Raw genomic sequence first — 17,675 nt, 5'->3', positions numbered from 1 at the left:
AAACAGTGAGGATTTATTTGCAGTTTTGGTGCAGACAAATCCACACTGTGAGGAGCGATCCTTAAAGGTTTTGTCAGAGTTAAAATACTTACCCTGATCTGCTGTGGTGCCAGTCTTCGCACCATCGTCATCGCTCCTTCCTCTTCTGCAGGGTGAAGCGACGTATTGTTGCAGCTGCAGCGGTGGCGTCCTGAAGCAGCCAATCATTGGTTTCAGTGGTCTTGGGCTGTAAACACTAAGGCCTCTTTCACACGGGCGTTGCGGGAAAATGTGCGGGTGCGTTGCGGGAACAGCCGCGATTTTTCCGCGCGAGTGCAAAACATTGTAATGCGTTTTGCACTCGCATGATAAAAATCGCGCATGTTTGGTACCCAAACCCGAACTTCTTCACAGAAGTTCGGGCTTGGGATCGGTGTTCTGTAGATTGTATTATTTTCCCTTATAACATGGTTATAAGGGAAAATAATAGCATTCTGAATACAGAATGCATAGTAAAATAGCGCAGGAGGGGTTAAAAAAAAAATATTATAATAATTTAACTCCCCTTAATCCACTTGATCACGCTGCCGACATCTCATTCTGTCTCCTTCTTTGCTGATTGTAGGTACAGGACCTGTGGTGACGTCACTCCGGTCATCACATGGTCCATCACCATGGTAAAAGATCATGTGATGACCGGAGTGACGTCACCATAGGTCCTGTTCCTACAATCAGCAAAGAAGGAGACAGAAGGAGATGCCGGCAGTGGACTAAGGTGAGTTAAATTTTAATTTTTTTAACCCCTCCAGCGCTATTTTACTATGCATTCTGTATTCAGAATGCTATTATTTCCCCTTATAACCATGTTATAAGGGGAAATAATAATGATCGGGTCTCCATCCCGATCGTCTCCTTGCAACCGTGCGTGAAAATCGCACCGCATCCGCACTTGCTTGCGGATGCTTGCGATTTTCACGCAACCCCATTCACTTCTATGGGGCATGCTCCGATTTTCACGCAACGCACAAGTGATGCGTGAAAATCACCGCTCATGTGCACAGCCCCATAGAAATGAAAGGGTCAGGATTCAGTGCAGGTGCAATGCGTTCAACTCACACATCGCATCCGTGCGGAATACTCGCCCGTGTGAAAGGGGCCTAAGGCCAGCGATTGGCTGCAGTAGTACACAGGAAATCACCATAGCGGCCACAGTAATGCAGCCCGAGGTAGAGGAAGAAGCGGGAGCGCTGCATTGGAGGGTGCTGGTGAAGTCGAGGCAAGTTATTTTATTATTTTACCAGCCCCACAGATTAGGATAGCAATATTTTAACTCTGATAACCCCTAAAGGGGTTCTCCAGGAATACCGTTTTTTTTTTTTTTTTGTGAGCATGCCTTTGAAAATAGAAGAAGATTTATGCTTACCTGCTCCATCCAGTGGCCGGAGGCCGCACATCACTGCTGAAGCCAGTCATTGGCTGCAGCAGAGCACATAACCATGTCCATGCAGTAAGCCGGGGACTGGAACATTGACACAGCGGAGGCCACCTAGAGGAGCGGCAGGGAGCAGGCAAGTATGAAACTTCTGTTCATGGAGGCAGACTGAGGGCGCCCGCTTTAAAAATAAAAAATAAATATTTAAAAATCAGTATTCCTTTAAGATGGCAACACACATTAGATGGTCACTCAATCCCGCTGAAAGTGGAAGGTTCCACCACTATTCATTTTAGGTCTACAGAATAAAGTTCCATTCACATGACCATATTTTTGGTCCGCATCCGATCCACATTTTTTGTGGACCCATTGATTTCAATGGGGCGGCAAAATATGCAGACAGCACACTGTGTTCAATCGGCATCCGTACGTCCGTTCCAAGGCCCCGCAAAAAATAAAACGTGTCCTATACTTGTCCATTTTACGGACAAGAATAGCCATTACTAACATAGTCCGTAAAAGTGCGGGACGCACACAGCCGGTATACGTGTTTTGAGGATCCGCAATTTGGGGACTGCAAAACAGATCTGGACGCTGAAAGAAAGGATTTCCTACGGTGGGGTCTCCTCTGATTACAAACAAGAAATATACAGATAATTCACCGCCATGTGATCGAGAGCGAAGATTAATGTTTTTTCCCTTGTCGCAACTTGACTCGTCTGCCCCAAAATTGGCATTAGATCTTACGAGGAATAAAGAAAGCTTTATGAAGCACTTCCCCGCCGGATTCAATAACAGTTAGCAGTAAAAAACAAACAAACGCCAACATGGCAGCAAACACGTGAATCCAGGACCACTCCACACCGACTTACGTGCTAAGTGATTAAAATGTTAAACTGTAACCAAGGATTGTGAGAGAAGAGTACAGCTGAACAAACAGCCCCAGCAAAAGGCAGGACACGAGTAAAGGCATGTTCACATGGGGGTCATTTATCTAACACTGGCTTTTTACGCTCGTCACGGAGTAGGCGCAGTCGGTGTGCCGTGCCCTGACTGGGGTAGTTTTTACTCCACTTTTACACATAAATGTTATTAAATTTGCTGTGGCACGACGCCCGAGCCCGACCTGCCCCCCTCCCCCACTCCTAAGTGGCGAGGACAGCATAAAAACGACCTTGTTATAATATTTTTTTTTATCTTTTAAGCCACAAAAATGGGTCTTGCGACTTTATGTAACAAACTGGCGTAGGCTTCTTAATACCTTGGAGTTCTTATGTTTTTTGGATTCTGCACCCAAACACCACACTGAAAACGCTTGGAAATTATCTCCATTGATTTCAATGGGAAGACCACTTGGAAGTTGACACAGCGCTGTTCCCCCCCCCCATTAGTGATTTTAAAACCAATCAGTGGAAAAAAAAAAAAAGTTAACATTTTCGGTGTGGATGTCGGAGCCGCATCCAACCTTCCCATTGATATGGTCAGGTTCAAAGACCACATAAAAAACCGTATAAGAGAATGCAACTAAAACCAGTGTCGGGATAAAAACCTGTGCGGTTGTTTGGATGAATTTTCCACAGATCTGACCCTTGCATTAAAGGGTTTCTGTCACCTGAAAAATGGGTATTAAGCTGGCGGACATTAGCGATGGGCTAATGTCAGCTGAACATAACTATATTAGTGCCATCTCACTGCCTGCCGCCGTTATTGAGAAAAACTAACTTATATAATATGCTAATTAGCCTCTAGGTGAAGGGGGGGGGGGGGGGGGGGCGTTGCCTCTGCTCCTAGAGGCTCCGTTCTCCCACCTCTGGCCACGCCCTGCTACACTAGATTGACAGGGGCAGGCATCGTTGGTCTCCTACCTCCGGCCCTCTCTGCAGTTTAAATCTGGGCGCGGGCGCAGGCGCAATGAGGAAGCTGGCAGCCGGCGAGCACCCTTCACTCACTGTGCCTGCGTCTAATACTGTGGCACCTGAGGGGTTAACTGCCGCGGATCGCAGCGCCCTGTCATATAGGTCGGGTTCCGGCTATGTGATTCTGCGGCCGGCACCCGCCTCCTGTATTTGTATTAAAGGTTACTTACCTTCATTGGTGGCGCCCTCACCCCCCTCCCAACCCCAACCACCCCATTATTAAAGTCATTGGTAGCAGTAGCCACAGGGTCCCCTCCCCTCCTCATTCATGGCAGTGGCAGCTTCTGATCAGAGCCCCATCAGTGAAGTTGCGACGCTCCGATCGGTTTCCATGGCAGCCAGGACGCTACTGAAGCCCTGGCTGCCATGATAATCTCCCTGCTGCTGTGTGCACTATGTACAGGGCAGCAGGGAGAGTGTGAAGTCCTATTCACCCTGATAGAGCTCTATTAGGGTGAATAGGACAAGGGATTAGAAGATCCCAGGTTCTAGCCCCTAAGGGGCTAATGGTTATTAAATAAAAAGTTAAATAAAAAGTAAAAAAAAAAATATATATATAATAATATTAAGTTTAAGTTTAAATCACCCCCTTTCCCAATTTTACATTTAAAATAAACAATAAACATAACATATGGCCACGCCCAAAAAAGTGCAAACTATTAAAATATAACAAAAATATCTCCTATGCAGTGATCGCCGTAACAGAATAAAAAAAAAAAAAAAAAAAATCGCGCTATTCACCATTTTTTTGTCGCCTTGTCCCCCCAAAAAAATTTGATCAGACTGTTCGATTATGGGCCGGACGTTCCATAAAATGCGTAATGCACGCTGCTTTTTTTGGCGTTTTATTTTTTTGCGTGGTATTGAATATCGCAAGACTTTATGGTATAGAAATCGAATTAAAATTTTGCTATCACAACAACCCTATTAAGTACAGACATAGGCCTCATGCACAGGACCGCAGTTTTTGCAGCTCGGGTGCGGACCAATTCACTTCAATGTGGCCGCAAAAAACGGAACGGTCGTGTGCATGAGGCCATATGCTGAGGGTGTATTCATATGTAGCGCCTGAAGTGCATACCACAGTTTTCGGTGCTGTTGTAGTTTTACAGGCGAGTCCTGTGTGCGGCTCGTGCCTGTATTGTGGCCTGTGAACAGCGGGTCCAAAATATACGGGCACTGGCCGTGTTCGCACCGTATCACAGATGCGGATCCATTGACTTGAATGGGTCCGCAATTTGGAAGATACAGAATGGAAGGCCACAGAAGAACTACTGAGTGCTTCCGTGGCATTTCGGTCCATGCGGCTGGATCACAGACCCATTCAAGTTGAATGGGTCTGCATCTGTGCCGCCCATGCCGTGCGGCCCCCAATGCACGGAATGAGCCCTAAGGGTGCCCGCACATGTTTCAGGTTGCGTGCGGATAAAAACGCAGCGTAGTACAGTACCGGGAATGAGATTACACAGGCCTGATGCACACTTTGCTTTTTCGTCCTGTGCGGAAATTAATCCGCCGTATGGATTTCGAAATCTGCAGCAAGTCAATTCTTGATGCAGTTCTTCTTTGACGGATTTCATCCTTTTCAACACAAGGATGAGATCTGAGGCAAAACCGCATCAAATCTGCCGCAAAAACCCCAAGCAACACATGGGGCCTCATTTATCAAAACTGTCAACAGGAAAACTGACTTAGTTGCCCATAGCAAGCAATCAGAGCTCGCCTTTCAGTTTTTTCAAAACACTAAGAAATGAAAGGTGAGCGCGGATTGGTTGCTATGGGCAACTAAGACAGTTTTGATAAATGAGGCCCATAGTTTCTGTTGCGGATTTGGTGTGGAATTTCTGCAAGACAGCCCGCACCCGTGCGCAGGTAGTCTCAGGCTGAATGCACGCAGCCGTGTTCCGCGGCCGAGAGCGGTCCGTGGTATGCCGGGCTGGATTCCTGTTCAGAGCAGGAGCGCACAGCGTCATAGCAACCAATAACGCCGTGCGCTCCTGCTCTGAACAGGAATCCAGCCCGGCATACCATGGACCGCTCTGGGCCACGGAACAGGGCCTTAGGCTGGGTTCACACATGACTGATTAGCTACGGATTTTCTGTTCTTCATTTTCGCGCGGCAAACCTGCAGCGTGGTACAGCACCAGCAAAGCGAACGGGTAAGATTTATCCAAACTGGTGTAAAACTGCCTTAGTTGCCCCTAGTAACCAATCAGATTCTACCTTTCACTATTCAGAGCTCCTTTGGAAAATGAAAGGTGGAATCTGATTGGTTGCTATGGGCAACTAAGCCAGTTCTACTTTACACCAGTTTTGATAAGTCTCCCCCAATGAGTTTTAGCAATTCTCAGTCACACGTAACAGAAAAAAATCTGCAGCAGGACGGAGGAAGAACCCAATTTATGGCGCGGCGTGTCTCATAGATTAGGCGTTTTCTCCGGCAGTCCAGCCTGGAGTGAAATTCTACTCACAGGTTTCCGACAACTTCTAGGCTAGGGCGACACGCAAGTTGTACGACATTTCTTAGAACGCATTTCAATGTTGTCGCAATGCGATCCATCCAATTCAGATTTTCCTGCGACTGCTGCTTCACGGTTGCAGCATGTCACATTGTGACACCACCGAAATACATGATATGAAATGTCGCCATGTAGCCATACCCATTTGTGTCACCACGTAGCTCCAGCCTTAGGGCTCATGCACATGACCGTATGCATTTAGCGGTCTGCAAAAAAAACGGATCCACAAGAACTACGGATGACTTCTGTGCGCATTCCATATTTTGCGGAACGGAACAGCTGGCCCCTCATAGAACAGTCCTATCCTTATCCGTTATGTGGACAATATTAGGACATGTTCTATTTGTTTGCGGAAATACAGACATACGAAAACGGAATGCACACGGAGTAACTTCCATTATCTTTTTGTGGACCCATTGACATGAATGGTTCCCCGTACGGTCCGCAAAAAAAAAAACAGAACGGCACGGAAAGAAAATACGTTTGTGTACATGAGCCCTTATGGCTAAAACTGGTGTAAAGGGTTGCGAATTTGTCAGGACTGACCCCGGAGGCGAGGACGGCGTAAAAATGCACGTGCAACAAAATACTGACGTACAGGCATTTACAAAGTTGCAAAACGGGGGTCTTGCAAATTTTTTATGCCAAAAACTGGCATAAAACCCGTATTTCTTCGCCATCTGTTCTAGGAAAAGCTGGGTTCCATTACTCCTCCCATATGAGCGGTCACTCGGCTTTCTCTACGATCGGCCACAGCGAGGGCTCTAGGAAAGCCCAGCGGTCACACAGCTTTCCGGGAAACAGAGAATTTACTACCTGGCAGATATGAGACTACTGAGGAGCTGCACAAAAGGCAATTTTCTTTCCGTTTTAGGCTACTTTCACACTTGCGGCAGAGTGATCCGGCAAAACGCGTGCCAACTGATGGCATTAGTAAGACTGATCAGTCCAAAAAAATGCATTGAAATGTCGGGTCCGTCTTTTCGGTGTCATCCAGAAAAACGGATCCGGCAGTTATTTTTTTCACCTTTTATCCGGTCTGCGCATTTTGAATGCCGGATCCGCCACTAATACATTCCTATGGGGAAAAAAAAAAAATGCCTGATCCGGCATTCAGGCAAGTCTTCAGTTTTTTGGGGCCGGAGATAAAACCGTAGCATGCTGCGGTATTATCTCCGTCCTGATCAGTCAAAAAGACTGAACTGAAGACATCCTGAACGGATTGCTCTCCATTCAGAAAGCAGGGGATATGCCTGATCAGTTCTTCTCCGGTATTGAGCCCCTGGGGCTGATCGTTCTCCGGGGGTCACAAAGCCATGCACTATGGTCACAAGGAATTGCATGAAAGGACAAGCGGATAAGGCGGCAGAGCCCTGGCGGATCTTACCTGAGAGAGCTGCCTGGGGTTAGGACATCCGAACAAGGCAGAGCTGGAGCTGAAGCTGATGGCACCGCGGCGGCTCAGGACATGCTTGGGCACCGGTCTGTCCAGGGGCAGCACCGGCAGCTGGTAACATACTTCCATTGAACAAATGCCTCAGGGGGGAGGGGAGGGGGGAACTCACCGAAATCAGGACAAGCGGACAAGACACGGAATAACAGGGTGACGGGAGCAGAGTCACAAGGAGGAGGAATCACAGGGGCCCCACCAATGTCTCTGCCATCACAGCCTCATCAGCATCCATTCACTGGGACCCAAGGCATGCTGAGGGGCCACTCCTGCAGTAATGAATGGACCCCCTCCTCTGCACACAGGTCTCTAGGCTGAAGTCTATATACACAGGGCTCCTCAGATGGAACAGCGCTGTGGCCCTTCGGGGCCCCTGATGACAGTAGCCGGGCTCCCAGGAGCAGCCCGGGGCTGGCACTGATGCGAGGAGCTGGTCGGATCCGGGCGGCAGCTTGCTCTTCTCCTCCCTCCGTGCGGGCTCAGCATTCCCATCTTCACCACCGCCGCCGCCGGGTCACAGCTGCATCTCCCCGGCTGTGGGCGAGATAACAGGCCGCGATGGGGCCTCCCCGGGATCACCGCTTCTCTGCTAGCCCGGAGCGGGGAGGGAGGGCGGCAGTCGCCTCCCGCAAATCAGGGGCTGTCTGTGCGGGGAGCAGGGAGGCTTTGTGTGCAGCAGATGCCCGCAGTCACGATGAGCAGACTGCCCACCTGCATCCCCCCTCTGCCGGCGTCTCCTGCGCTGCCCCGAACAAAGGAGGAGGAGGAAAGGAGAAAAAAAAAAATCCGTCCCCGGGGATCACGCCTCTCAGCAGGTGCCCATACCGCCGGCTGCCGCGGCCACCACACTACAGGCTGCCTTCCAGGGGGCTGAAAGGACACTTGATGACATCAGGGTCATGTGACCGGGCTTACGTCATCGCACACACGTGACTTCTAAGGAGGCGGCAGAATTGAATGGCAGAATGTGCTTGGCTTTGTAGTTCTCCGGCAGCTGGCACACAAGGGCAGAGGTTTCCTGCAGTACAATACATCAGCAGCAGTGCCCAGATTTATTTGGGTCATTTAGATTAACCCCTTAAGGACCAGGCCATTTTTTTGCAAATCTGACCAGTGTTTAACTTTAAAACGCTTTGACTTACCCAGGCCGTTCTGAGATAGTTTTTTCCTCACATATTGTACTTCATGACACTGGTAAAATGGAGTCCAAAAAATTCTGTTTTATTTATAAAAAAATACCAAATTTACCAAAAATTTATAATACATAGTAATACCTCCAAAAATAGTTATTACTTTACATTCCCCATATGTCTACTTCACGTTTGGATCATTTTGGGAAAGACATTTTATTTTTGGGGGACGTTAGAAGGCTTAGGCCTCTTTCACACTTGCGTTGTTGGGATCCGGCATGCACTTCCGTTGCCGGAGGTGCCCGCCGGATCCGGAAAAACGCAAGTGTACTGAAAGCATTTGAAGACGGAACCGTCTTCCAAATGCTTTCAGTGTTACTATGGCACCCAGGACACTATTAAAGTCCTGGTTGCCATAGTAGGAGCAGGGGAGCGGTATACTTACAGTCCGTGCGGCTCCCGGGGCGCTCCAGAATGACGTCAGAGCGCCCCATGCGCATGGATGACGTGATCCATGCGCTTGGGACGCCCTGACGTCACTCTGGAGCGCCCGGGGAGCCGCACGGACGGTAAGTACACTGCTCCCCGCTACACTTTACCATGGCTGCCAGGACTTTAGCGTCCCGGCAGCCATGGTAACCATTCAGAAAAAGCTAAATGTCAGCTCCGGCAATGCGCCGAAACGACGTTTAGCTTAAGGCCGGACCCGGATCAATGCCTTCCAATGGGCATTAATTCCGGATCCGGCCTTGCGGCAAGTGTTCCGGATTTCTGGCCGGAGCAAAAAGCGCAGCATGCTGCTATATTTTCTCCGGCCAACAAACGTTCCGTTCCAGAACTGAAGACATCCTGATGCATCCTGAACGGATTTCTCTCCATTCAGAATGCATTGGGATAATCCTGATCAGGATTCTTCCAGCATAGAGTCCCGACAACGGAACTCTATGCGGAAGAAAAGAACGCAAGTGTGAAAGAGCCCTTAGAAGTTTAGAAGCAAATCTTGAAATTTTTCAGAAATTTTCCAAAACCCACTTTTTAAGGACCAGTTCAGGTCTGAAGTCACTTTGTGAGGCTTACATAATAGAAACCACCCAAAAATGACCCCATTTAGAAAACTACACCCCTCAAGGTATTTAAAACTGATTTTACAAGCGTCGTGAACCCTTTAGGTGTTCCACAAGAGTTATTGGCAAATGGGGATGAAATTTAAGAATTTCAATTTTTGGGCAAATTTTCAATTTTAATAATTTTTTTCCAGTAACAAAGCAAGGGTTAGCAGCCAAACAAGACTCAATTGTCATGGTCTTACCTGCTTGCTGCTCTCCTTCGTTTGACATGTGCTGGCGACCATCTTGGTTTCTGGGTTTCTTGTAGCCTTCCACCCTGCGGCTCCTCCTTCCCCTGGGAGGAGCTGGATGCCTAGCTCATATATATAGGAGGTCTGTGGCTTCAGTTCCTTGCTTGGTCCTCTTGTGTTCACATGCTTTTAAGACTGCTGCTGCTTCTGGTTCCTGATCCTGGCTTCGTCTGACTACCCTGCTGGTTCCTGATCCTGGCTTCGTCTGACTACCCTGCTGGTTCCTGATCCTGGCTTCGTCTGACTACCCTTCTGGTTCCTGACCTCTGGCTTCGCAAAGACTCTGCTCGGTTTCACCATCCGTTTGGACTTTTGCTTTACAGCTTTATTTTCAATAAAGCCTTCTTATTTTCACTTATCTCTTGTTGCACGTCTGGTTCATGGTTCCGTGACATCAATATGTATTGCCCTGATTCTGTAGTTTGCAGAAACACCCCCTATGTGGTCGTAAACTACTGTACGGGCACACGGCAGGGCGTAGAGGGAAAGGTGCGCCGTATGATTTTTGGAAGGCAGATTTTGCTGGACTGGTTTATTTACACCATGTCCCATTTGAAGCCCCCCTGACGCACCCCTAGAGTAGAAACTCCCCAAAAATGACCCCATTTTGGAAACTACGGGATTAGGTGGCAGTTTTCTTGGGACTATTTTTATGGTACATATGATTTTTGGTTGCTCTATATTACATTTTTGTGAGGCAAGGTTACAAAAAATTTAAATTCTGAAATTTCATCTCCATTTGCCAATAACTCTTGTTGAACACCTAAAGTGTTAACAAAGTTTGTAAAATCAGTTTTGAATACCTTGAGGGGTGTAGTTTCTTAGATGGGGTCACTTTTATGGAGTTTCTACTCTAGGGGTGCATCAGGGGGGCTTCAAATGGGACATGGTGTCAAAAAACCAGTCCAACAAAATCTGCCTTCCAAAAACCATATGGTGTTCCTTTCCTGCCGTGTGCCCGTACAGCATTTTACGACCACATATGGGGTGTTTCTGAAAACTACAGAATCAGGGCAATAAATATAGAGTTTTGTTTGACTGTTAACCCTTGCTTTGTTAATGGAAAAAAATAGATTAAAATGGAAAATTTGGCAAAAAATAGCTGTTTTAGCACCATTTTTATTTTTTTGACTGTGTTCATTTGAGGGGTTAGGTCATGTGTTATTTTTATAGAGCAGATTCTTACGGACGCGGCAATACCTAATATGTCTACTTTTTAAAACTTTCAGTTTTTATTGATTTTTCAACATAAGAAAATCAGACAGTAAATATGTCATTTGCATAAGCCAGAACAATGTTAAGATTTGCAAGTACAACTTTGACATTTATATTGTGATGTTACATATTTAAGCCAACAAAAGAATACCAGCTAAGGCTACTTTCACACTAGCGTTCGGAGCGGATCCGTCTGATGTTTCATCAGACGGATCCGCTCAGATAATGCAGACGTTCGCATCCGTTCAGAACGGATGCGTCTGCATTGAAACTTAGAAAATTTTCTAAGTGTGAAAGTTGTCTGAGCGGATCCGTTCAGACTTTACATTGAAAGTCAATGGGGAACGGATCCGCTTGAAGATTGAGCCATATTGTGTCATCTTCAAGCGGATCCGTCCCCATTGACTTACATTGTAAGTGTGGACGGATCCGCTCGCCTCCGCACGGCCAGGCGGACACCCGAACGCTGCAAGCAGCGTTCAGGTGTCCGCTCACTGAGCGGAGCGGAGGCTGAACGCTGGCAGGCGGATGCATTCTCAGTGGATCCGCCTCCATTGAGAATGAATTGGGGCCAGACGGATGCGTTCGGGGCCGCTCGTGAGCCCCTTCAAACGGTGCGCACGAGCGGACACCCGAACGCTAGTGTGAAAGTAGCCTAATAAATGTCACTTGTATAATCCAGCAACTATCACTTAATATATGTTAAGCATATTGATGACATATACAACAAATTGTAACATAGTCAATTCAAGAACAAGACTAATAGATTGAATCCAGAACTTGTGATCCATTTCTAAGATATATTTTATTCTATACTTTAGTGTACCGCTATATATGCTTACCCTATACTGTAATCCATCCACCGTCCTCCATCCACCGCTCTCTCCCGCCATGTATGTATACCACAGTATCAGTCCCTACAGAGCTACAGAGTGAATCTTAACTGCAAACGGGCAAGAGTTCCACAATTCCCAATATGTCTACTTTTTAAAATTTATTTAGGTTTTACACTTTAATATTCTTTTTTAAACAAAAAAAATAATTTTTTTGTCACCTTACATCACAAAAAGTGTAATAGCAAGCGATCGAAAAGTCATATGCACCCCAAAATAGTGTATATGTGGCCAAATAGAATTAAAATTGGGGAAGGGGATTATAAATTTAGTACTCCATGGAAGTGTGGTACTCCCTGAATCAACCGTCAATGCAGAGGCCCGGATGATCGGGGCACTTGTCACACTGAGTGGTGGTGTCCTTCCGTATCCCCCTCCTGTGACACACTCTGCACTTTTTTTGGGACCGTCCCTTCTTTCCAGTATGGAGGACCAGGTACTCCGGCCTGCTCTTTCCCGGTCAGAAAAGATCAGGGCCTCGAGGACTGCCTCATAGAACTGCAGGAATTTCCCTGTGTTGCTAGCGCTCTGGGACAGCACAAAAGAGTTGTACAAGGCAACCTGCACCAAGTAGACCTCAACTTTTTTGTACTATGCCCGGATTTTGCACATGGCGTTATATGGCTTGAGGATTTGATCAGAGAGATCAACTCCTCCCATATACCGATTGTAGTCCACAATACAATCGGGCTTGAGGACCGTTGCCGCAGGACCTCGCACCTGACCAGCAACAGGTTTCCACTGGTAAGGGCACGGGTCTCACCCCTGGGGATAGGTACCTGGAGGGGGTTGGTAGGGAGGCCGCGTTGATTTTTCCGCACGGTCCCACAAGCGGACGTGGATCTGGCAGCGAGGGACTGGAACAAGGGGATACTAGTATAAAAGTTATCCACGTACAGGTGGTAACCCTTATCTAGCAGTGTGTGCATAAGGTCCCACACAAGTTTCCCGCTAACACCCAGAGTGGGGGGACATTCTGGGGGTTGAATACGGGAATCTCGCCCCTCGTACACATGAAACTTGTAAGTGTACCCTGAGGTACTCTCACAAAGTTTGTACAGCTTCACGCCATACTCGCCCGCTTAGAGGGAACATACTGATGGAAAATGAGTCTCCCCTTGAAAGCAATGAGAGACTCATCAACAGCGACCTCCCTTCCAGGTACATAGGCCTCCAAAAATTTGGCCCCAAAGTGATCGATGACCGGCCTGATTTTGTACAGGCGGTCATAGGCAGGATCACCTTGGGGGGGACATGCTGCATTATCTGCATAATGCAGGCATTTCCTAATGGCCTCAAAACGGGAGCGTGTCATGGCCGTACTGTAAAGTGGGGTCTGGTAGAGGATGTCCCCACTCCAGTACAGCCTGACACTGTTTTTTTTTGACTAGGTTCATGTGCAGCATAGGCCCCAAAACGTCCTCATCTCGGCTGCACTGACCGGAGTCCAGCCACCGGCCCTAGCCAAAAAGAAGCCCGGGTGTTGAGCAATGAACTGTTGGGCGAACAAGTTTGTTTGCTCCACCATCAGATTCACAAAGTGGTCACTGAAAAAAAAACGAAAAAAGTCATATTCAGTGAAGCCCACTGTGGGAATCTGGATTCCTGGTTGGCCTACAAAGTCAGGAATCACGGGCTCAAAATCCTCTGGGGTGCACCAGACAAGTTCACTGGTAGGGGGCTCAGGTGGACTTATCTGGTGTGCTGGAAAACTAGTACTAGGGCGGCTCATACTAGTGTGGGCCACAGGGTCCCTAGCATGGCGGTTCCCTTGCTCCGCCTGGCGGCATCTCCGCCGCCTTGGGGGCTCATCATCATTAGATGATGAGGAGGACGCGGATGACAAGAGGAAAGTGGGGTCATCCTCGTCCTCACTGGGGCGCTTGGAGTCGGAGGCAAGCTGGGCGTATGCCTCCTCGGCTGAGAATGTCTGGCGGGCCATAGGGGATTGTGTGTGTGTGATTTTTTTTTTTTTACAATGGGACTCAACTCAGGTGACGGATGCCGCTGTATGTCATCCGTCTGAGGCATCCGCTTAAGGGGACTTTCACACTAGCGTTTTTCTTTTCCGGCATAGAGTTCCGTCCTAGGGGCTCAATACTGGAAAAGAACTGATCAGTTTTATCCTAATGCATTCTGAATGGAGAGCAATCCGTTCAGGATGTCTTCAGTTCAGTCTTTTTGACTGTTCAAGACGGAGATAATACCGCAGCATGCTACGGTTTTATCTCCGGCCAAAAAAACTGAAGACTTACCTGAATGCCGGATCCGGCATTTTTTTCCATAGGAATGTATTAGTGCCGGATCCGGCATTCAAAATACCGGAAGGACAGATGCACAGACAGAGAAAAAATAAATGCCGGCAGGGCCGCTGATAGAAATCATGGGGCCCCGTACAGCATACATGACGGGGCCCCCTTCAGCTCCACCCCCTGATCCCTCCTTCAGCCACACCCCTGGCCCCGCCCTTGGCTCCTCCCCAGACGCCGCCTTCTGTAAGCCCTGTAAGGCTTCATTCAGACGTCCGGATGCGTTTTGCGGATCCGATCCATCTATCAGTGGATCCGTAAAAATCATGCGGACGTCTGAATGGAGCTTTACAGGGGGTTGATCAATGACAGGGGGGTAATCAATGACAGGGGGGTGATCAGGGAGTCTATATGGGGTGATCACCACAGTCATTGATCACGCCCCTGTAAGGCTTCATTCAGACGTCCGGATGCGTTTTGCGGATCCGATCCATCTATCAGTGGATCCGTAAAAATCATGCGGACGTCTGAATGGAGCTTTACAGGGGGTTGATCAATGACAGGGGGGTAATCAATGACAGGGGGGTGATCAGGGAGTCTATATGGGGTGATCACCACAGTCATTGATCACGCCCCTGTAAGGCTTCATTCAGACGTCCGGATGCGTTTTGCGGATCCGATCCATCTATCAGTGGATCCGTAAAAATCATGCGGACATCTGAATGGAGCTTTACAGGGGGGTGATCAATGACAGGGGGGTAATCAATGACAGGGGGGTGATCAGGGAGTCTATATGGGGTGATCAGGGGTGATCAGGGGCTAATAAGGGGTTAATAAGTGACGGGGGGGGGGGTGTAGTGTAGTGTAGTGGTGCTTGGTGCTACTTTACAGAGCTACCTGTGTCCTCTGGTGGTCGATCCAAACAAAGGGGACCACCAGAGGACCAGGTAGCAGGTATATTAGACGCTGTTATCAAAACAGCGTCTAATATACCTGTTAGGGGTTAAAAAAAACACATCTCCAGCCTGCCAGCGAACGATCGCCGCTGGCAGGCTGGAGATCAACTCTCTTACCTTCCGTTCCTGTGAGCGCGCGCGCCTGTGTGCGCGCGTTCACAGGAAATCCCGGCTCACGCGAGATGACGCGTATATGCGTCGCTGAGTGCAGGGCTGCCACCTCCGGAACGCGAATCTGCGTACAGCGGTCCGGAGGTGGTTAATTGGTTATGTCGAGGCTGCCCGGGCCCCCCTGCCAGCCGGGCCCGGTACAACTGGGCCAGCTGTACTGGCCTATCAGCGGCCCTGAATGCCGGATTAGTTTTGCCAGATGACTCCGGAAAGACGGATCCGGCATTTCAATGCATTTTTCTGACTGATCAGGATCCTCATCAGTCTTACTAATGCCATAAGTTGGCATACGTTTTGCCGGATCACTCTGCCTAGTAGCCTAAGACAGAAACGTGATGTGAACTGAGCCTAAGTCCTCTTTCACACGGGGCGAGTTTTCTGCGCAGGTGTAATGTGTGAGGTGAACGCATTGCACCCGCACTGAATCTGGACCCATTCATTTCTATGGGGATGTACACATGAGCAATGTTTTTCACGCATCACTTGTGTGTTGCGTGAAAATTGCAGCATGTTCTATATTCTTCGTTTTTCACGCAACGCAGGCCCCATAGAAATGATTGGGGCTGCGTGAAAATCACATCCGCTAGCAAGTGCAGATGCAGTGCAATTTTCACGCATGGTTGCTAGGAGACGAGGGATGAGCGACCCGGGACCCCATTTACTTTATTATAACATGGTTATAATAGACAATAATAGCATTCTTTAATACAGAATGCTTAGTATAATGTCAATTGAGGGTTAAAAAATAATAAAAACATCCTCTTCTTTGTTCTTCTTGAAAGACCTGCAAAAGGACCTTCACTGACGCCACGTGGGGAGCGCGGTGACGTCAGAGCAGGTCCTGCTGAATGAAGTTGAAGAACCATAAAGTTCCATTGCAAAAAAGAAGAAAATGTATATTTTTTTTTGCAGGACTGTGCAGGATACAAGAACATGATGTGCTGCGTTTTTGTATCCTTTTTTGCCTAACTTACACATCAAATGGAGGCATAAAACGTGGTGAACCCAGCCTTAACGTGCAGGTATACGGTTTTGTTTTTTTAACAGTGGAACTCAACTCTGGTGAGGGATGCCATTGTATGTCATTCATCTAAGGCAGGCATCCTCAAACTGCGGCCCTCCAACTGTTGTAAAACTACAACTCCCACAATGCCCTGCTGTAGGCTGATACCTGTAGGCTGTTCGGGCATGCTGGGAGTTGTGGTTTTGCAACAGCTGGAGGGCCGCAGTTTGAGGATGCCTGGTCTAAGGCATCCCTTTAGCAGCTTAAGCCACGCCTCTAACTCCGCCCAGTGTTTTTCTATACGCACCCAATTCTGCTTCATCCACTTTGTGCCCCCACACAGTAGTTATAGTCCTCCGTACCCCCTACATAGTAGTTATGGCCCCTTAGTTTTACTCCATAGTGTCCCCAGACACAGCAAAATGCCCCCTCACGATAGCACTGTTTGCGGTCCCCTTGGTGCCCACCTTTCAAAACTGTAGCCCTCTTAGTGCTTACCTTACAATAGTCTAGCCCCCTCAGTTCCGATCTGACAATGATGTAGACCCCTTAGTGCCCACCTTATAATAGTGTAGCCCCCTTAGTGCCTACTTGACAATATTGTAACCCCCTTAGTTAGTGCCCATCTTACAATAGTGTAACCCCCTTAGTGCCCACTTGACAATAATGTAGACCCCATACATAGTGCCCACCTTATAATAGTGTAACTCCCTTAGTTAATGCCCACCTTACAGTAGTGTAGCCCCCTTACGTGGTGCCCACTAACTTTCTTCATTGTATCTAGTGTGAGATTGAGAAACAGCTCTTATTGTTTGAACACTGTGTGTGGATTAAAGGGAACCTGTCACCTCCAAAACACATATAAAACCCACATCATTACCGTACAGTAGCCCCCAGTGTGTTCACCATGATGTTTTTCATTCTTCCATCGGTTGCTGCATACTGTAAAAAAAACGCATTTTTAATCACCCTTCTCGCTATCTTCAGAGTCCGCTTGAAGTCAAGGAGGCAATGGCCTCCTTGCTTCAAGTAAAAATATGCCCGCCCCTTACCCGTCCTCTTCACTTTGATTGACATCCTGCCTAGAGGCTGGGATCGCGCAAGTCTCGGGCATGCCCGGTGCGCTCCATGTTTCTGCGCGATCCCACAGTCAGCTTTGTTCTCACTGTGCATGCGCCGGCCATTTCAAGTGTGCGCACATGCCCGGCGTTTCTTGTCCGCAGCGTCAGCGTGATTACTGGCTTCAGGCGCAGGAGAACGCAAGCCAGTGGTCACGCTTCGCCCCCGACCTCACCAGCATCAGGCACAAATATTATATTACCTCAAAAGAAATGCCAGGTGAGGGGAAAGGCGGTATCCAGCTATGCCGGATACGGGGAAATTCAGCAGGCTATTCCGGCAGAGG

General features: G+C 48.2%; 1 protein-coding gene across 4 annotated transcripts in view; it reads right to left on the bottom strand.

The window, feature by feature from the left end:
- The window catches only part of PDE7A (phosphodiesterase 7A), an 85,526-nt gene extending 77,090 nt beyond the window's left edge, over positions 1-8,436 (bottom strand). For 2 of the 4 annotated variants that reach the window (XR_005779099.1, XM_040432774.1), the window contains exon 1: positions 7,234-8,436. Coding sequence is in view for 1 of the 4 variants with exons in the window: in XM_040432774.1 (XP_040288708.1) it covers positions 7,234-7,371 (138 nt within the window). In the remaining 3 variants the exon portion in view is untranslated. The remainder of the gene's footprint in view (positions 1-7,233) is intronic. The other 2 variants (XM_040432775.1, XM_040432776.1) reach the window with 2 other exon arrangements.
- Positions 8,437-17,675: the final 9,239 nt, after the last annotated feature.

This window comes from Bufo bufo, chromosome 5 (assembly GCF_905171765.1).
Source record: "Bufo bufo chromosome 5, aBufBuf1.1, whole genome shotgun sequence".
Lineage (NCBI taxonomy): Eukaryota > Metazoa > Chordata > Amphibia > Anura > Bufonidae > Bufo > Bufo bufo.
This window is presented reverse-complemented; position numbering and strand designations above follow the sequence as displayed.